At 42.2% G+C, this 25,327-nt stretch overlaps 1 protein-coding gene across 4 annotated transcripts in view; it reads left to right on the top strand.

Annotated features, from left to right (window-relative positions):
• The window catches only part of GRB10 (growth factor receptor bound protein 10), a 146,055-nt gene that overhangs the window by 46,824 nt on the left and 73,904 nt on the right, over nt 1-25,327 (top strand). For all 4 annotated transcript variants that reach the window (XM_042048690.1, XM_042048694.1, XM_042048691.1 and 1 more), the window contains one exon: nt 15,704-15,797. In XM_042048690.1, coding sequence (XP_041904624.1) covers nt 15,704-15,797 — 94 coding nt within the window. The remainder of the gene's footprint in view (nt 1-15,703; nt 15,798-25,327) is intronic.

The following is a 25,327-nucleotide window of genomic DNA, read 5'->3' as shown; positions in this document are numbered from 1 at the left end:
AAGGAATGTGTTTTCTGCCTCTGCAGTCACCAGAATCATCCTCTGATTAGTGACTTACTCTTTTGAAGATAATAGGAAGTAGCCTTGCAGTGGTATTGGCGAGCTTCCTTAGCACCTTCTAACGCATCCTATCTTCTCCTATTTAGCTTGTCTGATCCATAACTTTGCTGTGAGTAATAGTTCAATCCTCCAGATGCTGACACTGTGCTCAAAGAACTGGGAGACATGAGGAGGAACTAGGGAAAACTGAGGCAAAAAAGTCATTGGTCTTTTGCATCATTAGCTGCTGGGTCCTGTGCACAATTGAGAATGAAGTAAACTAATATTAGCCATCCTTTTGTCCTTACTTGCCTGTATACCAATTCCTTGTTTTTTCTTGGCATCCTTTGCTTGCTCTAACTCTTCAGCATGTGTACAATCTCCATATTCTTTCTGTGTAACCTCCTCCTGCTTCAACCTTCTTTGTGTTTCAGCATTTAAGCTGAGGCAGGAGTTGCCTGTCCATTCAGCTTGCTTTCTGCCATTCCCCTGTGACTTTCTGCATGCCACAATGGGCCATTTTTGAGGTTTGAGGAGGCTGTCCTGCAAGATCAGATTGTTGCCCTGTACACCTTGGTTCTTCAGAGAAGTCTGCCATGGGAACCTTGCACGCAGATCCTTGAATAGGCCAAAAATCTGCTTTCCCACAGTCCAAGACTGTACTTCTGCTGCTAGTCTTGCTCTCTTTGCTTACTCATTACTGTCATCTTTGCATCATCTCCACTGCCGTCAACCTCTTCCTAGCCAACTGGCTCTTCTTTGTCCACCAGCTGGCTTTGCCAGCTTGTTGGTCAAGCAGGAAAATGCTTCCCCAGTTGGCTCACTGATCACTTGTGATGTGAAGTTATCTTCAACCCACTCCAGAAATCTCTGTAATGTTCAGTGCTGCCTGCAGCTGGAATGGCACTGTTTGCTCGTGAGTGGGTCAGAAATGTGATTTAGCTGATTTGTGTCCAGTTTCTCCCCATCCCATGCACCTGGCTGCAAAAATGGATTTGTTTGGTTGGAGCAAGACAGGTATTCTGAACATTAATCTTCTTAAAGATGGTGGGTGCCTCTTTTGGGAAGAAGTATTGCGGTGAAAAATGAGGGACTTGGCAGCGTGACAGAAGCAAAGGAGAACCTAGAGGTGCTAGATAATTGTTCAGGTGCTTCCTGTCCCAGCACTGTCCTTTGTGGCTTCCCAGACAGGCTTTTGGTACTCAGTCTCCTGTCATGGCACTCTCCTGGCTTCCCTGTTGTTTACTCTCTCTCACAAGGCTTACATCCAAGTGGACCATCTCCTGTGCTGCTTTCTCTGAGGACCTACTGCCAGCTGTATCTCCCCAGGACCGCCCTTGGGGCGATGTAGGGTAGCTCCCCCTTACTGAGTGGCTTATGAGCTTCCACCCTCATGATGCTGCTGTCCTTTGGTCATGACTGCCCCTGACTCTGAGTCATTTGGTGGGGAGGCAGGAGAGTCCTGGCGACATGTTCCCCTTTTCTTTCCACTGTGGGCCCATTGTAGAAGAGGTGCTATCCATGTGCCGGGAGAGCAAGGAGGCAGCACAGGTCAGGGAGGGAGGGCTGACAAAAGCCTTCAAATGCATGAACTGTCTTATTGGTTGTAAAGAGTTCGTGCCTAGCCTGGCAAGGCTCACATCTCCCTTTCCTGCCTGTGGGTTTTCTACCTCTTCCATCTCTCTGGCAGACACCTGGACTCCCAGGATTTCTTTGAGTGGTTATGTTCAGGCTGATGGAGAGTAGTGCATGGATGAGCTTGGGAGAAGATGTTCTGGCCGCCTGGAAGGAGATCATGGGCTCTTTCTGGAACACATCTTGGCAATGATGATGTCAGGTGACAGTTAACTGTGGCTAGTATTTGTGGCTAGTCCACTTCCATGGCCTTTTTTTCCTAGTCACCCTCTACAGGCTCTGGGTCTCCTGCCACCTGCTTGAGAGAAGCCCTTTAATCCTGCACAGTCCTTCTGTGTGCTCCTACCCTGTTCCCCCTCTGCATATCCTCCTTCTTCCAGAGGTCTTTCTTCTTGGCCACACCACCATGACCTCTTGGAAAGATTTCTGCAGAAGGTAACTCCAGGATCATATGTAACACATGTTACATACATACATAAATAATCCATTTATTAAAGCAACTTAGCATGTTTACTCACCCATATATGCCCTCTCAAGTTAGGTGAATTTTTTTTCCTTTTCAAATTCAGGACAGACTCAAGGAATTTTTCAACCCAAATATAAATGCCAATATTTGAGGTAGTCACCTCAAGTGTGTTGCAGCTGGAAGTGTTTGTAGAGTCTGTTTTCCAAGGTGTATGTGAATTAAGCCTTCAGAGGGCCTGTTTCTCTGCTTCTGGCCATACAGAAGTATAAGGCAGTGTGTTGCAAATTTGATGGAAAAAATTCCTTTCTCTGTGTTTGCTGGTGAAATTTCTGCATGAAATATATTTTTTTGCCATGGTCTGAGGAAAAGGTCTAACTGAAGTGTGCTAAAGATGTTCTGAACAAGGCATCTCTTGCAATCTTGTTTTTTCTGGAGTCCTCTATGTCCTCAGAATTATGACAAGCTGCTGGCTGTTGAACGTGAACTGCCTGTATGGTTAAGTCATAAACCATAACTGCTATGCTGGATGAGAGCAAGTTGGAAAAATAGTTTTCTGACAATGTATCTTTTAGAGTATGACTTGCCCTAAAGATTAAAATAAACCCAAACCCACAAGACCAGAAACTTCTCATCCATTGACTGTCCCAGTAGCATCTTTTGAAACAGGGATATTGACACAGTAGCATGTATTATTATGACGTAAGATTATACACATGCTGTCAGCATTGTGGTGTGCTAATGAGCTTCTAGGTAATCTGTCACAGCTAATTTTCTTGTTTTAGCTAAATAAGTAGTCTTCTGTTTATCTGTATCCAGAAGGTGGCCCATTCCTCTCATCCACAGCTTGCTTCTGAAGCCTAGTTCAAAGTTTTCCCTGTTCTCCTTCTCATCCTACGATTCCTTTTTTTTTTTTTTTGTCGTTAATCTCAGCAGGAATCTTTTCCACTACCTTTATTTCATAGACTTGCATTTGTGGGTTAGAAAGAATAGCTCAAAACTAGAGGAAGCAGTACAATAGATACTGGTTGTGCTGTAAAATATACCACCTTGAATTAATCACCATTCAGCTGAAGCGTGGTAGCTGCTCGTGTGCAAGCTGCCAGCCCCTTGAACTGCAAGGTAAACAAGTTACTTCCCCTACCTAGTCTTCAGCAGTGGTTTCACAGAAGAGAAAGAAAAGCCATTTCGATACTGATTGAACAGCAGCTCATCCAATTGCATCCCATCTTTTCTTGGAGCAAACAGTAGAAATCCATTTGCCGAGATGTTCTCACAGTTGATGGCAGTAGTGTTTCAGTGTTGCTAAAGCCAGCATGATCAAACATTCCACATGTGGATTTATTACAACTGTGGGATTTCTTGAACTTTTCTTCTGGCTGACCAGTTTTGCAATCTCCCTTCAAATCTCTCCTTGTTTGGAGACCCTTTACCTGGGCAGGTCTTGTTCTGAGGTGGTTTTCTTGTTTTGTTTCATGTGCTGCCTTGGCACTGTTTGGCACACCAGACCTTCCTCCAGTAGCATACTGGAAGTTATGAAACCCTTTTGATCTGTTGAGGCTTTAATGTAGCCTCAGAGGCTTTGTGTGGAATTAAAGCAGCTGCTGCTAACCACGTAGAAGCACCTCAGTGTATGTTCTGATGTGCTGTGGGTAACTGCCTTGGATGTGTCCAGTAGGTGTTGAAAGAAGTGGGGAGGAGCTGTATTAAATAAGTGGTCACTTGACACACTTACACTGTGAACAACTTTAAAACAGAGCAAAACAAAAAGAAAACCTTCCAAGCATGAAGAGGTGATTGACGTGCTTGCTTTTAGTGTGCCAGCTTCTGCAAAAACTGAAGATTTATACTTTGTATTGTGTTTTCCTGGGACAGCATGCAATTTTACATGTAATTTGTTACTATTTAAATGCAAATTGCTGATCTTTTGTAAATTTTCTTCCTTCAGAGAATGTTAAGTCAATAAAGATTTTCTGATAAAGCCACCTTCTTAATGCAGGATAACTGGTAGAGCTACTTGCAATTAACTCCCTTTCCTCAAGGAGAGGAAAACATGGCAGCTGCCACCTTGAGATGGATAGATACAAATATGTATTTTTATTGATACTGGAACAAGTGTAACAATGAAGCATATCTCATATGGTACCTAGATTTTTGAAAATTAGACAGAGATAGGTAAACTAGGCCAAGCACTGAGAGAAGTTCTCAGGCTAAAAAGTACCTTTGAGGTGCTTGGATTTTACTACAGTCAAACTTAGTTACTTCTTTTTCTAAGGACAATGAAGATCAAGAAAATCAGAATCATTTACGTTGGAAAAGACCTCTAAGATCATTGAATTCAACCTATGACAGATCACCACCCTGTCAACTAGACTATGGCATTAAGCTCCCTATCCAGTTGTGAACACCTCCAGGGATGGTGATTCCATCACCTTCTTGTGCAGTTTGTCCCAATGTTTAACAGTCCTTTTCATGAAGAAACTCCTCTTGAATTCAGGTCCAACCTGAATCTCCTCTGGTGCAGCTTGATGCTGTGTACTCCCATCCTGTCGCTGGTTGTCTGGGAAAAAGGGCCGACCCCCACCTGGCTACAGCATCCTTTCAGGTAGTTGTGGAGAGTGATAAGGTCCCCCTGAGCCTCCTTTCCTCCAGGCCAAACAACCTCAGCTCCCTCAGCCACTCATCATAGGACTCATTCTCTGGACCCTTCACAGTTCTGTTGCCCTTCTCTGGACTTGCTCCAGCACCTCAGTGTCTTTCTTGTAGTGAGGACCCCAGAACTGGACACAGAGATTCAAAGCGTGGCTTCACCAGTGGCTGAGTACAGGGTGACCATCACTGCCCTGGCACTGCTGGCCTATTTTTGGTACAACCACGATGCCCTTGGCCTTCTTGGCCACCTGGGCATGCGCTGGCTCAAGTTCAGCTGCTGTTGACCAGTGCCTCCAGGTTTTTTTTTCTGGAAAACTTTCCAGACACTCTTCCCCAGCCTGGAGTGTTGTATGGGGTTATTGTGACCCAAGTACAGGAGCTGGCGCTTGGACTTGTTGAACCTCATATAACTGTCCCTTCGATCCAGATCCCTCTGCAGAGTCTTCCTGCCCTCCAGCAGATCAGGACTCCCACCCAACTCAGTGTTGCCCATGAACTCCCTGAGGGCACCCTTGATACCCTCATCCAGATCATCACTAAAGATACTGAAGAGGACTGGGCCCAATATTGAGCCCTGCAAGTTTCTTTCATTTTGAGAAATGGGAATGAGACAGTGATGCACCGAAATAGTCAGGATGGCTCCTGTTGTGAGTCTAATCTTAATTTTTGTTTTCTTTCCAGCTGTTATGAATTGACAATTTCTATGTAGGTATTTCTGTAATGCAGACTGCAGCATCATTTATATTAGAATTTTTGTCTAACCATTGTGTGCTAACACTTGGGGGTGACAACTTTATGAAGTCTAATAGATCGTCACTGTGAGGATTTTTCTTTTTTTCAGGAAAACTGAGAACATCGCTGTGAAAGGCACAGTTATGTATGTGACTTCCTTAAAGCTGCACAGTTTAAGTGAGATTCATACATGATTAAGGAAAGAAATGCAGACATTCAGGCATCATGTTCTGTTGGTAAACATGTGGGGTTTGGTTTTTTTTTTTTTTTTTTTTCTATTCTAAAGGCTTGCAAAGTAATCTGTTTCTGCAGTGTAAGCAGTACAAAAGAACTATTTATTTTTAAGTACCCGTATATTGCAGACTGTTTCTTAGACTCCAACATTTTTTTTCATAAATTACATTACTGATTTGCTCTGACTGTAACCCTGACATTTGATTAGGGGAGAGCACAGCAGTCTGTTCCAATACAAGATCTGATGCTGGGTGATTAATCATGAATAATTATTGTGCCTTAGGGGGCTATGATTTCTGTGGGGTTTAAGTAGGGTATAGAGCGATCAACTGAAGTGTAAAAACATTTACGTCATATCTGAGATTCTGAAATGTCTTTTTTTTGGGTAAGGCTTGCTGATGTGGAGATGTGTAAAGAGTTAATTCTGTATCTAATTGAGAGCAAGTCACCTGGACTACAAATCCCCTTGTCTGAAGTGAGCAATGAGTTCTGGGGCAGATGGGACCATGTAACAGGAGAATGGATCTTTATCTGAGCAGGAAGGTGGGTGGTCCAGGTAATTAGGATCACAGGTGTGCTCAGATGGGACAGACACTTCTAGTTAACTATGTATCTAGTGCCAAAGAACACTGTTGGGAAGGAGGGGAGGGACACCAAGCGCACCCTAAATTTCAGCAATTGAGCAAATTGGCTAGAACGTAGAGTCATGAGGTCCACATTGCTGATGGTTGAAGCAAGGAAGGATAGTAAGGTAGTCTTGTATGAATTTGTTCAACATGACACCTAGCATTGGTCAGATTTTCAGTTTGAAGACCTGAAGAGCAATTTCATTAGTAGGTGAGAGTTACTTTGCTTGCTGACTTCCAGTAAATTTTAATGGTCTGTGTGGGCACAGTGGCTCCTGTCCCACAGGAGGTTTATAATTTTGTAACTTCCATTGAGGCATGTAAAGAACCATCTTCACTTGTTGGCCTGTTCAGATTCTGAGTTTGAAGCTGAACCCTCACAAAGACAAAAGGGGGGATAGCACTATTGCCTGTAAGAGAGCAGACCCACATTCAGTTGGTATAAATTCTTTTGTATTTCATGCTACTTCCTTTGTTAAAAGTTTCATCTGTCTTGATGTCTAGAGCTTCCTAGCTAAAAGCTTACATTACTGTAATTTACATGTAATTTAGGTTATCTGGCTGTGGGTGCCACTTCCCAAAGCATACAGATTTTAATATAGATTCCTGAAGAGAATGCACTTGTATGGAAATAGCGGTTCCTTCAACCCGGTGGCGTCTTCCCTTCTGTCCTCCCTCCCCTGGCCTGAGACACACAAATGTGTTGCTGCAGTGCCAGATCCAGAGTCCATCAGCTCATCCTTTCAAGCACTGAGCCTTCCAAGGTTATTTCAGGGCATCATTAGCCTGTGCTGGGACAGACTGTCCGAGACATTTTGCGGAACGTCTCCTGTCCATGTGGTGGAAGGATGCTGTCAAAACCTGACTCCCAAAGCCAGTGTTCTTGGAAGCAGCTGGCCAGCAGTGCTGCTATAACCAAAGCTGTAGTAGGTTTGATGCCAAGTAGAACAGATGAGCTACCTTGTATTTCACAGGTCTGAGCATGGGGAGGCCAGTGTGTTGGAAAGGATTAAATATCCCGTACCTTCTTTCTGTGTTACAGCTCCCCCCGAAAGAATTTATGGAGGGTTTTTTTTTGGTTTGTGGTTGGTTTTTGTTTTTTGTTTTGTTTTTTTTTAAATACAAGCTAAAAGGAAATAATTTTGAAGATGCTTTCTCAGATTGGACAGGTGTGTTAGCAAGTGTGTGACATGCTGAATTTTTCCATTGCACCAGGGTACAGATATTAATTCCCATTATGTTTCTTTTTGTCCTTCTGATGAAGAAGGAATATAGTCTGACCATGACTTCAGAAACTTGGACAAAACATGAAAAGTGACCCTGGTAAGGATTCTTGAATAGGCTAAAGGTTTTATGAGCAGCAACACATTGTTGTGGGTTGCATTACTCCCTTAGATTGCGAGAGCACCATCTGACATAGTAGTTAAATCGTATGGATTTGTGCTTTTGGCTCCATTTAAGTAGTGTAGTCTGTTAAGTGTCAGTTCTTTGATACAAGATCTCACTGAAAAGCCTATTTAAAAAGAAGAGGAATATGACATACTGCTTTAGGTTATACCTTCTCATGGTAACAAAACTCAATTTTTAAATTACCGTGGATAATTACGGTTCACTCTCACAAAACCCAGATTTTTCAGGGACTTTAATGCTTGAGTCAGTATTGACCAAAACCAAAGAGCTTAGAACATGCAGCAAAGGATGTAGCTTTGAACATATAACTTTGTCAGTGGCAGTCCCTTGCCAGTGAAAGTGACTTGCTCTGGAGGTAAGGTTAACTTACAATTAAATACGAGCTAAAGATACTTTACCAGGTTCTGTGGGCACCAGCAGAAGAAACAAAATTTCCATGTAAGCATGCGACTTTTCTACTGTGATGAATTTCCTAATATAAACTTCATTTATTCAGTGGTGTTTTGTTGGACATGAAAAGAAACATAGTTTATTTTAAAAACATAAGTAAAAGGATGCTTTATCAGTAAGCAAATGCTTCATTTTTCTAAGTACTTTATAGGTGAACACACCTCTAAGGAGTGATTGCTGTCGCTGAGGACTTTGTGCACTTGTTTCTTTTCTGTATTTCAAGACTTTATTTAAGCTGTAAACTATGTAAACTGTCTCTAACAGCCACAGTGGTTTCAGTCTCTTTAAAAATCGAACAAAACTTTTAGCATTTCTAAGCCTGTTGGTTGGATTCCCTCCTTGCTAACTGATTAAAAGACAGCAACCATGATGCCCAGAATTTTCTTCTACCATAATAAATGGCAGTTTGGCCCGAAAAGTGCACACTGTGGAATATACTATCCAATTTCCCTGTGCAGAGTATGGGGAGACAGCTCAATTCTTGCAGAAGTGATTGGTTCCTACTAAGAGAGGACTGTATCTAATGAGAGAGTTCTTGCCAAACTTTGGGTTCAGGAGTGCTGAAAGCCCTGTTAATGCCAGTTTTGCAAAAATCAGGCTAGAGAAGCTGAGTCTGTAATGTTAGCCTGTATGCATGCTGTAAAAGTGCATTGCTGCAGCTGTCAGCTAAAATGGTGTGCTCACTCCTGCCTTGCTGGAGAAAAGCCTTTTAGGAGTAAACTGCTGCTACCAGATACTGATGGAGCTTGCTAGTTGTGGTCCAGCTCTTGACAGACTACATTAATTAATTAATTAATTATTTTCCTGGATGCCAAAGAGACACTGGGAGTCAGGGCAGGGGTGACAGGAAGAAGCTGGCTGGTAGATGACAGCGGTTTTTGGTTTGCCTTGATATCAGTTGCAATGCAGGTAGTGATAAGTCACATAACTAGACTCCTAAAAATAAATCTGAAGCACCTTCAGAAAAATAACTTTCTGGCTCAGCTATAGCAGTGGCTTCTATAACTGTGTCAGGCCACAGCTATTAGGAAGAAACACTTCACTGGCTTGGGGCATGCACACTATGGGGTTTCAGTGTTGACAACAGGGTCCAAACCCCCAATTTTTTTCAGACTTCAAGGATTTCTGATCAGTGGGTTGTTGAAGCCCAGAGAGGGTCGGGAGAGAAGTTCCTCCAAGGTCAGACTGACAAGCCTTTCTGCCTTCCCCTGTATCATGGGACGTAATATAATTCCTGTGATTCATTTAACAAATTCTCTGCCACTGCAGAGACATGGACCACGGGCGCAGATCTGTCTTGTCTGTCAGCCTCATTTTCCTTCTCTCTTTGCTAGTTCCCAGTCTGTTGTAGCTATCATATACGTTGTGTGGTGGGCTGGTAAGTCTGCTGAGGGTTGTAGGAACGTGTGGATCACAACAGGTCTGTGTGCCCTGCCAGGTTATTGAATGTTTTCAGTGATTTGTGGCAGTGAGGATCGGAGGTGCTGTGGTGTGTGAGGAGGAATGTGCTGTTGCCTTTGCTGCTCCTGTAATCCTGAGCTGGCTTGTTTGCTCTTGGTCTCTAGGGTTATTGCTCCCTGTCTTGACAGCCAGTACTGTAAAATCAGAAGGATTCCTGCAGTTAGTGGCTTTGCTACTTCAGGAGAGAGAGCCCAACTTTTGACAAAGCTAAGTGGCTTTATTTTAAGCTCTTGTTTGTACAAGCTCTCTTAGCAATGGGAATGCTAAAATTCTAGGTTCACAGTTACTCTGTTGACTTACTGAGCCTTTCACTTGGCTCTTACCTAGTCAAATGGCTATAGTTAAGAGGCAGGAAACCAGGTTACAGGTCTTTAATTATGTAATATGTGGGTTGTCTGAGAATGTGCTTTAAAGGTTTTTGCCTAGTGTGCAAAGCTTGTGTTTTCTTTATTTGTATGACATGTTAAGCACTCTGGCAGAAAACAGTAAAACATACACGCTGTGTTTGAGTAAACTTGAAATCGTTTGCAAAGCAGTGACTTTGGACAAATCCAAGAGCCTTGCACTTCCCTCAGGACTCTTACTTGGGACAAATTTCCTCAAACTCTGGAGTGCCAGCTTGCTGAAAATATGTTGTACTAAACAGCTGTCTGGTAGGGGACTGTGCTGCTGTATTTCTAGGAAAGGAGCATCACATGAATTACTAATTGATCTGGACTGCGGAGTTTGGATTAGAACTTGAACGCTGGTCTGGATCCTTCAGTCGGATTTGTTCTTGTAATAGCCTGTGTGTTTGCCTTCACAAGGCTAAGAGTAAAATTGAGTGAGCAGAAACTCTGGATGGCTGTAGATACCAGTAAGCTGTAGGAAAGTTTACTTAGATGACTAGCTGGCTACTCGGCACTTAGCATAATTGATTAATCTCCTCCTATTATCCTCCTCCTACACTTGATGCTTGAAGTAAACCAAAGCTGCAAAATCATGGTATAAAGAATCAGCGTAGCTTAAAAAGCAGTGCAGGAAGCTACTTTACATAAATGCAAACAGTCTTTTGTTTGGAAAGTGAGGAATCTTACGAAGCATCCTCAGAAGAAATGATGTCTAATCTGTTCATTGACTAAGGAAACTCCAGGGGCATATTAAGAATGACAGTACCGGGTCAGATAAAGAAATGTTTGTCTATCTGTGTCCTTCATCTGAGAGCAACTAGTTGCAGATATAAAGAGAGTGTAATTTCTCAAAGTATCCCCTTTCTGCTCCTGAAGCCTGGAGCTGTGTCCACTTTTCCACAGACCCTGGTGTTCACCTCTTCAGTGAATTTGTGTAATTGTTTTTTTTTCTGGGAACCACTTACGCTTGAGCACTCTGCAATAGCTTCCTTGGTCTGTGGTAATATAAGGTACTTTATTTTGCTGTGCACAAGTTGCCTGAACAGAGTAAAGCTGTGGTGGTTCAAATAATGACTTCACTAATTTTCTCTTTACGCTCAGCTGGTTTTAAGACCTGTACCTTGGTGTGATGAAGGAGCACCGCCAGGTTGGCAGGGAGCTCCTGCTTGGCAGGAGTGCCCTCTCTGCAAACTGAGGCATATCTGCCTTGATAGTCTCCTAAATTGCGGTGAGACCCATCAGCACGTCTGACTTTGCTTTCTGTTGTGCTGGACGGTGTACAAACATCAGAAGTATGTCATGATCTTAATTTGTTGCTGTGGGCCTGCTGGCATGAGTACGCGTGGCTCTTGCTCAATTGAACCTTTTGTTCAGGGGCACAGCACTGTGGGTTTGCAGACAGCTACAGTAAATCCAAAAACAGGGGCTGTTGTCTTGGTGGTCTGGACATCCTCAGTCTGGCCGTGCTCCCAGGTCCTTCCGAGAAGCTGTGCTGCCACTTGTAGCCTTTCTTCATCTCGTAAACTTCCAGTGACTACTGAAATTAGAAGAAGCAGAAGCCTTCAGGGGATTTCCAGACCTCTCCAGAAAGCTGCTCTGTCTCTGCTAATGCTAGACCCCTTTCTTCGCAAAGAATGAGGGAGAAGGGAAGTATAAATGATACTTCATTATTTGTGCTTTCAAATCTGCCTCCTCCCTTCTCTATTTGCCTGTGAGATTACCCTGAATGACTGACTAGATAACCTTTGCTGAAAAAACTAGGATGAGAGAAGCAGCAGTAGAGTAGTAGCAACACACTGGTCTGTCTAATAATGCTATCTCATACTCCCCTGAGCTAAAGTGCAGGTGGGAACAGTGGCACTTGGAGCCAAAGAGGTGATTAAAGAGCACCTGTGCAGACAGCAGAGCTGCTGTAGTATATGTCTGGCTGATTCTCTGATTAAAAGATGAGATTTAGTATTTTCTTAGATAACTGAAATGCTTATTGTGCTAGCACAAACAGCAGCAAACATTGTATGTCATAGTTGAAGGAGTGCAACTTGAAAGGCTGGGTTATAGATTGAAAAATAAATCTAGATTGTCCTGGTTACTGATACGTAGAGATAACACTGTCTATGAGTGGACTTTGGCTCTTAAGGCAATGCAAGCATGTAGCATTTTGTGTCGTGCAACATGGGTTTGCAAAAGGACACTGTAATCTGACCTGTAATGATGGCTTTATGAAATGCTAATGCTTTAAAGGACCCTGCTTCAAGTCCTTCTAGCACTCTTGCTAGTCACTCAATTAAATCATCCTTGGTTGCGGATGCTGACTGACAGAGAAAACAGCACATGCAAAAAGTCAGCGAGGGCTAATGCTCAGCTACCTTCTAAAAATACTACGATAGCTGGATGGTACAGTAAGTTAGGTAACATGCTTTAATTTCATATTGAGACCATTTATTGGAGGACGAGGGAGAGCTGGGGATTAAACCATGAAGCAAACAAATTACTTACTTGGAGGCTGCTTTCAGCTGCAGCACGGGGATGGTGATGGACCAAAGCAGGTGCCCACCTTGCTGAAGGCCATGGCCTCAGCCCCGAGCTGGGGCCCGACAATAAGGCTGCTGGCACGGAGCAATTATATAACTTTATTTCCTGCCCCCCTCCCCTCTCTTCTTTTACCCTTGTTCCAGTGTGTGATCTCCACTGCAGCTGGCCAAGTGCCAGTGTTTGTCTGTGCACAACGGACACAAACAGATTCTGGAGGGTCATGTGAAACTACCCCTGGCTCTTTAAACCTCACCGCCCTTACCTTTTCCCCTCCACTGCCTGCATTGCTGTAACAGGTGTGGCTTTGTTTATGCACGGCCTGTCGCTTTGCTTTAGCACCTGGGTTTTGCTGGCCCGCAGTGTCCGGAGGAAACCTTTGCCTCCCTGTTTTGCTCAAGCTGCAGGAGAACTCTCTGGATCTTGTGGGCAGGTGTTTGCACTGAACAAAGCAGGCAGGGGCATCAGCTTTATACGGGCAGCACCAGCAGTCATTAGTCACTGTAACCTCTGCTTCTGAAAACTTTGATCTGCCTTACCATGGCTTTGGCTCAACTTTGTGAGTAAGGCCTGTGGTTCTCAGCATCTTCTGGTACAGATGTAAGGTGATTCCAGAGAGGGCGTATCCTATTCCTGTAGATTTTTGGCAATTGCTAGTTAAAAAAAAAGAAAAGTCTGGTTTAATTGAAGAGTTACGGGCCTGGAGCCCAGTGAAAGCCTGAAATAAGGTCTCTCAGTTAAGTGTTTGTGTGTTACTGCTGTGGGAAACCCAAATGTAAAATGATGCATCTTGGCCCCATTTCACCTTTGTTACTACATAGTACTTCATGAATCCTGCCTTCCAGAAGGGACTTGTATATGTTGGGGCAACTGACAACACATTTAGGTGTGTGACAAATAACTTATAACTGGTTTTCTTGTTCCAACTTTTATTTCTCTTGGGATGCCCTGTTGCTCTTCCCAGCTAAGAGGCAATATGTCACTGCATCCATGTGTTAGACATTGGGACTTCTTCCTGGGAAGTGGAACTAATGCTGCTAAACTGCATCTGTGGGGTTTTAGCTACCCCATAAAAATTGGTCATGTTGAATTTCATGAAGGGAAATGCACAGAGAAAGCTCTGGGCTGGGGAGGGACATTCTGCTGAGTTCTCCATGCCTGTGATGCTTACCTCTTAGCCTTTGTACTGAGAGAAGTCAGCTTCAGCTTTTAAGTTTTGACTGAAACTTTTCCTAGATAAGCATCTCCTCCTGCTGTTGCCCCTGGCACCTTGGAAAAATCACAACTGAACTTTCTGGGGAACAGACACATAATTTTGTATGTCCTTTCTGCAGTTGCCTTGTGCTGCAAGTCCCAGATTTTCTGCCCCAAATTTAAAGTGGAGATGATGTGGGCCAGGTCAGTGATGGCGGTGTGGTGTCCCAAAGAAAATGAGATAAATACAGTGAGAATGACTAGTGCTCCGAAAGTGAAAATAATGTTAGAATGTGATACCCTGTAGTTGTGAGGGATTTGATGAAAACAGGAGCTCCTGAGTTGCTTGTTCCTACTGAGTGTTCAGTTAGCTCCAGTGAAAGAGCCAGCAAATACTGCTGTGTTTCAAGAAAGTAAGAACAAAGGCAGTTGTGCTGATGGAAGGTCTGATGTGGTTTGGGGTTTTTTTTGATTCCTGAGAAGCAATAACAAAAACTCATGAGATAAGCGAGATGTGGTGCATGAAATAACAGCCTGTGTTGTGAAAACCAGTGCAAAGAATGTAAAGAGCTATAAGGGGAGATAGCCAGTATGGTCCCAGTTGTATCTGGCATAGATAGATAGATGCCATTTGTATCTTATCATACCGTGTTTACTCATAAAAACCTTTCTTAGTCATACCACTGTTGTCAGTTTCTGTCTTATAAATGCCTTTGGGCTCCTGAACTGATCCCTGATGGTGACGACACTCGAGAGCAGTGCTTGAGTGCTTGATTCAAAGCTCAAGCATTTGCTGAGACAGTCTCTGATGAAGAGATACTGGTATAACTATATACAGTTCTAGTCCCCAAACACTACATCCATTATGTTTTTGAGCATTAGCTTATATTTTTTCAATGCTGGGCTGAGGGCTCATGGTTGCACATAGTTGAATTGCCGCTCGCTGTGTGTGTTACTGCTCTGCCTTAATTACAATGTCATTTGCTGTGAAGGTGGTTCCTGTGTTTTAACATAAAAGCAGGTCATGCCACTGTGTATTTAGCCCACATTTTGGGCAGAGTAGGGTCATGTATATAGTCACGTATATTGCTGCAGCAGTTTATGCTTGGTGATATATCAGTGCAGTCGACTTTATGCACTTTTACACACCCACCCTTAACTGGTATATGCAAAGGTATGCCACTTTTTTAAAACCATGTACCTGCTCTAAGTCTCCTCATACTTCTAGAATGTGTCTTATCTTACTTTTCCTATTTTCTTGTTTGTATTTCAATTTTCCTGCTTTCTCCTAGTTGTCTTCTTTGGCAAGATCTGTGAGAAACCCTGGTATTTTAGACTTAGCCAAATTCAGTTTGTGTTAAAACTTCATGAAACTTGATCTTGTGAGAGTTCCAGTATGAAAAAAACAACAGGTTGGCATCCAGAGCCATGGATGTTTATCTAAACTGAACTTCTGATTTCTCTTGAGGTTTAGTAGTTCACTACTGAATCTGTTTCAGTCCAGTTAATTAGTTACAAAGCCCTAAGCCACAGACTTGGAATTAAAGAAAACAAAGCCCCAAGCCTCTGCATAATTTGATGCAAGAAGAAACTTTTGTTAAACTAGGAAGTGCATTTACATTCACTGTTTCTCAGTTTGAAATGCAAACTGGTGTACAGATGAGCCAACAGCACAGTCATTGATTCTGGATCCATGCCACGCGTATTAATGTGGCAGCCTAGTGTCCCCCTGTGATCTGCTCCCCCACCTTCTCTGACATTGGTTTCTCCTTTCAGAGGCATGGCAGGGCTTTTCTGTTTTGTCTTGGTGGTTTGACTCCGTGTAATGTAGCTTGCAGGGAGTACAGAATGCCTGGTTTTGGTAAGATATTCTACTCTTCTGTTTTTAGGACAATGTAGATCAGACTTCAGCTCATGGTCGGCGGGATCTGGTGGAACCGGGTTTCCAAGAACCGTCTAACCGCATCTCCCTGAACCACCAAGGTAAGGAATAGCGCGTGGAAGTCCAGGCTTCTTGGGGGAATGGAGACATGGTTTTGCCTCCATGTTGCCATTTCTCCTTCTCATTGGGGGGAAAAAAAAGTGTTCTGGATGGTTGGAGAAGGAGAGCTGAAGAAATCGGTTTTTGTCACAACTGTCCTGGGAGCTGTGAGTGAAGACGATGAAGGACTTGTATGCATCTCAAACCTTGTAGCCCAAGATAGGATTACTAGCCTGGGTGACAGTGATACTCTCCTATTTTTAGGAGTGGGGAGGAGGGAAGTACTGACATTGCATTCAACATTTGTAATGTTAAGGTTGCATTTTAAAAAAATCTTTGACTGCCATAAGAATGGCTCTGGCTCAATGTCTGCAGTAGGAGAAGAAAAAAAAAAACATGTTTACTTGTTTTCATGAGAGAAGTCAGCTCATTTGGGAAAAGATAGCCCTGAACTAGATGTTGTAATGTGGGTGTAATAGTTTAGCTTCTGTTATTCAACAGGACTGTTCATAAAAAGCTAAAACAAATCTTAAAACTCTGTCTTCCCTGATTTCTGTCTGTTCAGAGACCTAAAAGACAACAGTTACTATTATTATTTCTTTAAGTTTGAAATAATTGATAATTGATAATAGTGCTTTCTTAAGCACTGAACCCTCTTATCCTAAGAACCTAAGGGTTCCTGATGGTTTAATTTGAAGCCAAGTCCTTGAAGGTCATCTTCAAATGTTGTTTCATCAGTGCAACAACTAATAGTAATGCAGACAGAACAAGACTATTGAAACAAAAAAGTTTACAAGCACATTATTAAAATATTTGCCAAACGTGACATGTTTAACTTGTCCTTTAAAAATCCAGCTTTTTTTAATTTGTCAAGGGCAGCAAGACTTAAATTTCATGACTTGTAGATTATCAAGACAGTTAAAGTTTCATAAACAAGTCCCAGAATGTAAGGAGGATTGTATTTTAACTTGCTCCCCTTTCCATGCTCCAAGTTTTCTGGTGTTTTTAAAGCTTTGCTTTCAATTGAAAAGAGAAGGCAACAGGCTGCAATGTAATCCAGTCTAAAACTTGCAGTAGCAGAGGCAATGTTTTGTGTCATGTTTGCACGCATAGAACACATTTTATAAGTTCAATTTTTCATTTGTTTTAGAATTAATAATGGTTGTTATATTACTTTCACCTATCTTAGGATGTGCAAATTTTGGAACAGATTTATACAGACTTCTGAAGCTATTTGTAAATATCCCCCTTTAATCAAGGGATTTTTTGGGGTGGGGGGGAAGACATCCTGTGTGGTCTGGGTTCGTGTGCTACAGTGCATGCGGCTGCTGCTTTTGAAGTCTGAACATCTATAGAAGAAATAGGTAATACTGTGTTTTGATGGCAGAACAGCAGCTTTGCAGCCTGACATTTTCCCACTTCCTTTTCAGATCTTTCTTTTCCCCTATCCATATTGTTGTACAGCAAAAGGATCCATACGGAGTCACCTGACATGTGGCTCTTTCTCAGACACTTTGAGACAAATGTCTGTATGTGGTGGTCCAAATTAATTTAGGAAACAGAGGAGGTACTGGCAGTTCAATGCCTGCTTCTCAAGCAAGACGCAGTTAATGTTTTTCCCCAGTACTTTTTGAAGTAAAGATCACTTATGCATCCACAATTTGTTTGGGATTTTTCTTCTATGTCAGCTGACTGGCAGCAATCAAATCCAGTATTTCTAACATCTTTTTGATTTTGTTGCCAAAGTCAGTACATAGTACAGTATTAATCTTGACGCTGTTATGTTAGTGGTGTGGATTAAGAACTGAAACCCAAGTGCCCAAAGGTGGCCTTTAATGCTGAGCTGGGCTGTAGGACTTCTGCCTTTTTGCAGTGTTGGAGGGAAGCAAGGTACCTGCTGCTTTGGTACTGTCTTGGAAGTGGAAGCAGCCGTAGGTGTGATGTTATGTCATGTCTTATGTGTTTGTTCTGTCCAAGTAGGAGCATCTACACTCTTTTCATAGCATATGAAATAAATGCTCTTGTCCAAGAACTTGAAAGTACAAGTATTTTTAGAGCTGGCATATATTGTAGAATTCCAGATTAATGAATAGTACATAGAAAAATACAGCACGAAGAGCTTCAGCTCAGAGAATTGTGACATAGTCTGAACTAGCTCTCATGCAGTCATATTATTCACATCATACATAGGAAGATTAGATTATTGACATGAAATGGATTTTTATGTTCTGTGGCCTGGCCAGTGTTTGCTTTGGTTGTTCTTACTCTTCCACTAAACTTAATTATCCATTACTTTCTATTAAAGCCTTGCTGGCACTGACACTGGTTTAAAACTTAGAAGAGTAAACCTATATCCAGAAACAACTTGCAGAACCACTGCAAATGAATGTTTGGTGGTATGTCTTGATTATGTTGATGATAAAGGTGTTTGCAACAGACTATGGCAATTTTTGCTTCCAGTTATATGCAACATTACTTGCTGAATTAAGCACATACCTATTAGGAGGCCTAAAGCTTCCTGTGATTGGCATGAGCAGAAATTGTGGAAGGATTAGAATTGGCTAAAATAATTCCTGTGTTAGGTGTTCTCTGCCTTTTTCTCTTTACCGTATTGTGCGTTAAGTGCTTTGAGCAGCCGTAGTTGTTACGTTGTTTTCTGTGTGCACTTGCAGTTCACACCTGACCACATTGCTCAGTGAGCGCAGCAGATTTGCCAGTTTCTGTTGAACATTAACTTGTGGTCCTCTGCTTTTCACTGGGAGGGCTTTTGGTACAAGCACCTGCAATTCTGAACCAAGACTGCTTTCCACAGCCTATAAAAATGGTGATTAGCTTCTTCCCAGGCATCTGAATCCCTTTAACACAAACTGGGAAAAGCATTCAAGTGGAGACTGAGATAGCCCTGCCAACTGTCCCCGCGTGAATAAGCCCTTTCTTGTGAAGGGTATTTCAAGTACGTGTTTCCTGCTGAATCACTGTTTTTACACAAGCAGATGCTTTATAACTCTTCAGCTTCTTCTTTCAAAAGAATGTCTTGTAAAGATTGGGGAGCAGAAGATACTTCTGTAATGTGAGGAGTCTTTAGAATAGGAAGGTTTCATGTGAAACTAATGTGCAAAATTGAGTGCAGATGGAATAGTGTTTTTTCCTAGAAATAGTTTAATAACTGCTTATGTGTAGGTATGCTAATAAGCTTGCTTACTTTAACAGTAAGTGTTTTTGTATCTAAGCCATTATTTAGTACTCACTTTTCAATGATTCTTCTAATTGGGCAAGTTTTGTAAAGGTAGTAAATGCAAAGAGAGGGGACTATGATTTCTTTCCTATATTCCCCATTAGCAAATGTAATAGGAAAGAACAAGCTGTCTAGCTGAACAATACTAATATCCACTAATGCAAAGGAACAGATATGCTTCAGATAGCTAAAAGTTAGAGAAAGTTAAGAACAGCCTGCCAGGATTTGGCATTTAATAACCAGCAAGTCTAAGTATTTCTGGAACAGTCTTTCCAGAAGCTGTGGCAAAGCCTCTAGGCTTGGAGAAGAAAAATATTTCTAAACTATGTGGCTTTTCTGAAGAGGAAAAGGTAGTAGGTGAAGAAACAAGCAAAACAATTATTCACCATCTTCAAAAAAACCAAGAGGAAGTGAGAGCATGCTTAGGAGGTGACGACAAGTATTGGTTTTTTAAAAATTTTTTTCCTTCTCACTTTGCAAAAGATTCAGCAGTCACAAATGTTTAAAATTTTGCAATGACAGATTTTCTGCAGTGTGTAGCCTATAGTATTTGTACTCTGTCCTTCAGTGAGAGGCAGAGCTGGGGACCATAGTAGTGATTTTAGTTCTGATCCTTGCATTCACACAGGGATGCCATTTAAAGGTCTTCCAAAGAGGTGATAAACTCCAGCATTTGTTCTCCCTTGTCCCTTCCCAAAGGGTGCTGCTGGTTCTCCTCTCTCTCCAAGTACCCTGGCAGTGCAGCCCTCTGTTCCTCTAGGCTGCTCTGTGATGCTGCTGTGTATTGCTGCCAAATCTAACCTTGAGTGTGTCTCATTAGCAAGACAAAGCTATCATATAGATTTCCCTGTGCTACCGTGGAAGAGCTTTGCTATATGAATTATGACGGCAAAATACACTATGCTACAGAAAACTGTAAGCCCAACAGAATTTGTTGGCTCTTGGACTTCGGGGGGTTCAACCTGCCTGCCATGCCACTGCTGTTTCTCTTCTTGCTCTGTACTTCTGGGATCTTCTTTGCTGATGCATATTTTGGAGCTCATTTTTTCTGTTTGTTTTTCTAGCAGGCAGCAAATACTGCCAACTCCAGTCCCAGATGTGAAGTTTATGGGTAATACTTTTTATTGGTACTTGACATATACTTTTTGAGATTGGGTAGCTACTTCTTATTCAGAATTTTAAAGCCAGGCATAAATAAGGCACATTTTGTCACCTTGCCTTTAGTGGAAGTATTAGACACACAGTTCTGGCACTTTCTGTATGTATGTACTTGTGGAATGATTGTCAGTTTCTGTACAAATGTGTTTTGCCATGGGTCTGTGATGAAAGATTTATCTTCCTTTCATTAGTGCACTCACATGAAGGCTTCCTTTCCCAAGGTGCTCTCAGTTCTTGTTGGACGTGATGCTTTTTGTCACTGCAGTTTGCAGACAGAGCTGAGCTGAACCTTACGGCACCTCTGGCTCCGTAGCCAGGTGGCTCCAGCAGCAGAAAGGAAATGGTGATGACAGTCGTTTTAGCCAACAGCTGTCCTTTGCCAACAGCCTTTGGTCTTTCTTGGTTGGTTGTGGTAGGAAGCCTTGCCTGTAGTGAGACGATGAACCTGCTTTGGTTGCGGATTGGGTGGGCATTAAGATTTCCTACCTGTGTGTACAGACCACTTGGCTCCCAGTGAAACTGGAGGGATCCGGGGCATCTGCCAGCTTGCACCATACTGCAGCCGGCTCTTGAGGTGGATGCTGTCCTGTACCTCGCTGGCTAGTCACTAAAATATTAATTTTTATAGAGACATGGTGGAAACTTCCCTTCTAGCACACTGGAACAGTCCTGGGTCCAAACAATACAAGCCCATGTACATACAGTCAGACTTTTGAATAAGCACGGGTGTAGGTGAAGTATTACAATGCCTAAGATTTAGCCCAGAAAAATAATACTGCGTAGCACTCTTTCTCCACCATTGTTGTTATTACTTGATTTGAATATATTTTTTTTTGTATTTGCCTGAGGATAGGCATGAGAAGTTGAGGTGATGTTGTTATTCATTCTGTAGCTAAGGAGGAGTGTGTTTAGTAACAGCCGGTGCTGCTTCTGAAATGCCTCAGTTGTGTGATCTGACTGGGATGAGTTGGTTATCTGGTGTATCAGAACTGACCCATGTTTTTTGCAGAATCCAGCTGGTACTGAACTGAAAGTGTAGAATGAAAAACAAACATTGTTTGTATTTCGGAGACAATACTGCCAGACATTCATGAATTCTCGTGCTTTGTATAAATGTTGTTGTCATTGTCCAGCCTTAGAAAAAAACCACCATTAGTGCCAAAATGATTTACACTGACTAATCTTACGCAGAGAGCGGAGGCCCTGCTTCCTGCCTAGCTCATTACAGTACCTTTGTCTTCTTTTGGAGAATGCTTCCATTTATATTTGGTGATGAATCTTGTTAGCACAGCTACTAGGAGGGCACCCATAATAGCTGTGTAGAAGTTTAACTTCCCTCATTAGATTAGTTTCCAAACCCTTGGGCTGACAGAACTCTGAAAAAAAAAAGTTATGAAAAGAGAAGACAGAGTAGATTGGTGTTTAGTACAGATTGTTTCAGAGATTTGCAGTGAGCTATGGAACACAGATGAACTGAACTGTATGAGTTTAGCTGGAAGACTGTACATAATATAGTGAAGATTGAGTGAAAACAGTGAAATGAGAAGAAACAGACCAACAATTATTTAAAATGTTGCATATTCAAAGAAAAGCATTTTTAGGTAGCTGATGTATTTTCTTTCATTTTTATTGTATTTTTTAATTTTATTTTTTATTTTATTTTTCATATATCAACTTTTTAGTATCAGCTTGCAAATCTTTGGTTTTGGACATATATAAAATTAAATGTGTTCAGCTGAAGCCACCTGATATGAATAAAAAAGCACTGTAGTATCTCATAGTTGACAAGCATGGTATTTTAAGCCTGTTTATAATCTCAGGATTCAGTGTATCAGTCTTTTGAATTTCTCTGACAAAGTAGGATTCAATGCAGGGAAGGAGCCCACTGTTTTGTTTAGGGTTTACCTTGGGGCCTTTATTCATTGGAAGTTTTACAAGTTGAGATGTAGAAAAAATGAAGAATTTTAAGTAAGCCAAACCAAGAAGTACTACAATATTAAAAATTAATTTTAAGCCTGGTTTTTTGGTTTTTTTTCCCCTGTGGCCTATGGAAGAATGGTAAAGCTATTACCAGATGTGCAATGACCTTTTTGCTGTGCTGAAGGGGAAGATGGCTGCTGGGGCAGAGCAGTTGCATTGGAAGAGCCAGTGGAGCTGGACTGGGAAATTGGGTTCCTTGTTCCAGACAGTCCATGGCACACCATACTCGTCCCTCAGGGACTGAGGCTGTATGGGTGTATGACATCTGAAAGAGTGCTTTGGGGTTTTTTATACTGCAGATAGGTGTTCCTCCACCTTCTCTTTCAAGATTTGTATTTGCAGTTACCATGGCACAGAGGGGAGTAGATTCACAAAGTGTGAATTGAGGGTAGTTAGAAGCTCCTTTCTTGTTATTGTTAAATTCTTGTCTAAGGCTTTGGGAGAGGAAGGTGTAGATTGGGCATCTGGGTGATGAGCTTTTCTTGCTTCTTTACAGATCCATCTCAGAAAAAGAGGGCATTTACCTCCCTCACCCTGTGCGTTACCGCCTTGAAAACAAGTTAGCTTAGTGCTAGCATAAGCCTACAGCGGTGGCTCTTTAAGAAACTCATCACAAATCAAATAGGGTGAGACTGCAAAATCAATTGTAAAATCAAATGTCCTTTTTAATTCACTTTTGTCTTTAATATTAAAGTATGTGCATTTCCTGCTGCCGCTGAAGCAGAGCAAATCTATCTGTTCTTTTTGCATCCCTTGGCTGGGTAACGCAAGAGGCAGCATGGGACACCCTCTCTCTTTGCTGGTGGGTGCGCACTCGGGGGCATCCCGTGGAGAACTTCCTCTCTCTGCTGCAGCTATTGCACAAGGGTGGCTCAGGGGAGCGGCACGATTCGGGGCGAGGGGCTGGGGTGCTGGGGCTGGGTGCCTAAACACACTGGTCTGTTGGGAGGGAGTGTCCGCTCCGTTCGCAGGAGGCTGACGCTCACATCCCGTTTCCATCCATGAGGCGATGCCACGGGCGGCGCAAACACTTCTGTGCCGCTGCTGCCGCTCCAGCTGTGTTGGGTCACCCGTGCCCTTGCTGAGCGGGCACTGTGTGTGGGCTGCCTGGTGCCACAGCCTGGCTGGTGACTCCTCGGGAGGGAGAGCACCTTGCACGGGCTGAGAGAGGGCTCCTGGAGGGAAGCAGCCTGCAGGCCCTTCATGGGGAGGATGTTATTCCAGGCATTCTGTTTATCGGCCTTGAGCTTGTGGGTCTGACGCTTCTGTTTGAAATGGTGTGCTTGGGGAAATTCATGTACCTGAGGGAAACCAGTGATTCAATATCTACCTCCTGATGAGGTGTTTCTCCCCATGTACCGGACCTGAGCTCGTTTCTTGTGTGTTTGTTTCATGTTTTTTGTGAGGGGAAAAAAAAGTCCTATTATCCCATGGATGGTGCACTCCCTCATCTGTAAGTGTATTTGCTTAGCAAATTGCACCATTCCATTGCTAAAGCAGCCAAATGTGATAGATTTCACTATTTTTTAAACCATTTTATATACTTACTTATACTATCCAACAGGTATTGGGGCACTTCTGGTCTCAGGTCTTCCTCTGCCTCCTAGGCAGCTTATTTCTTCCATTTGAGTTAGTGGTCCAAAATTGAGCTTAGTGATCTGAAATATTCTCTCCTAGTTTAATCAATGCAAGTTAACTGTAAAATCTTGGGACCAGCTCAAATGTTCTCTGGCATAACTGTATTGATTCTATGTTTTCTTTCGTAATCTGACTAAATTTCTACTGTCAATATGTTAGAGCAAAAGGATGGAAATTCATAATATCAACACAGGCTCTTTTGATAGCTTCTGGATGACATTTTTAACGTGGCTGAGTTGAATTCTTGCCTGTGCCACTACACCCTCTTCCTTCACGTTCTTGGGTTTTGCATATTCCCTGTTAGGGGGAATGTTTTAAGTATATTTAGCTTTATGTAAGAAGCTTTTGAACCTTTCAGTGAAGGTGTTACAGGCAAATGTCAAAACATGGCTTTGGGCACTTAAAATAATCTCAGTACTAATGAGCTTCCCAGCTAAGAAAGTTGATTTATTATGTAGCCTGGCTTTTAATCATGCCGTAACAATGGCAGTTGTTCAGTAAAAACAGTGTCTCTGCAACATCAGAATATTAACTTTGGATTCTGACACCTTAACCAAAATCAAATTCTATGTTTCAAAGGCAGTTTGACATGTAAAGGGGAAGGGTGTATTTAGAGATGGAAACAATCCATACTCACTGCAGCTGTACTGTCTGTTATATATTTCAAAAATAATCTTTTAAGAAGTATCTCTAATTTTTGAGATAAAAGTACAATGTCACTATGCAAGGTCAGCTTTAATGGAGAGAGAACTGACTTTCAGTATCTGATTACATGGAAAGCTCTAGGGCTTTAATCTGGTTTCATGACTGTGTGTTCAAGTCCGAAATAAATCTATTCTGCTTATTCGGACTTTTAAGAGTATCATCTGTTAGAAACTGATTGCCATTTATCTGCAGCACATGGAATGTTTGAAATCACTGTGACTGTTCAGGGCAGGCTATTTTGTTTTTTAAATCTCTCAGTTTTGGTAAAAGCAGACAGATTTCTCGAGAGCACAGTGTTAACTGTGTCTCTGTGCTTTCTGAAGGTAATAGGGGGAAAATAGACCCTGTTTTCTATGAAATGGATTTCCGAGAGTGTGGTAGCAGTGGTGTGGTGAGGTAGGGGCAGATGTAATGTCAGAAACTGCTCCCTGAATTGAGATTGGCTAGACTTCATCCTTGCAAGAAACCTTTCAACAGCCTACATTTAACAATTTTGGAATCAGATTTTTTTTTTTTCAAAATGAAATGCATTTAACCAGATAAAGTCCTGATTTACTCCCACCCCTGTTTAAAGCACACTGAATTGATTTTTGTTCTGTCTCTGACCAGCCATGCACCTTTGATCTCTCTTGTGATGCAGGTAATTTTTAATAGCTTACACAGTGCAGCCCTCTTGTCCACAAACAGTTCTGAGAGACGTGTATCCACATTTTGGATTTTTGTTTTCTCCTGACCTTCAAAGTTATATTTTTGGTCTCTGTCAAAGTAGTGAGAGGATGGAAAGCAGGCAGTACAGCTCTTAGTTTCCTTCCATTG

This window comes from Corvus kubaryi, unplaced genomic scaffold (genome assembly GCF_017639235.1).
Source record: "Corvus kubaryi isolate FWS band 111438036 unplaced genomic scaffold, C.kubaryi_AGA036_p1.0 68, whole genome shotgun sequence".
NCBI lineage: Eukaryota > Metazoa > Chordata > Aves > Passeriformes > Corvidae > Corvus > Corvus kubaryi.
The sequence above is the reverse complement of the archived record's forward strand: the minus strand, read 5'-3'. Positions and strand labels throughout refer to the sequence as shown.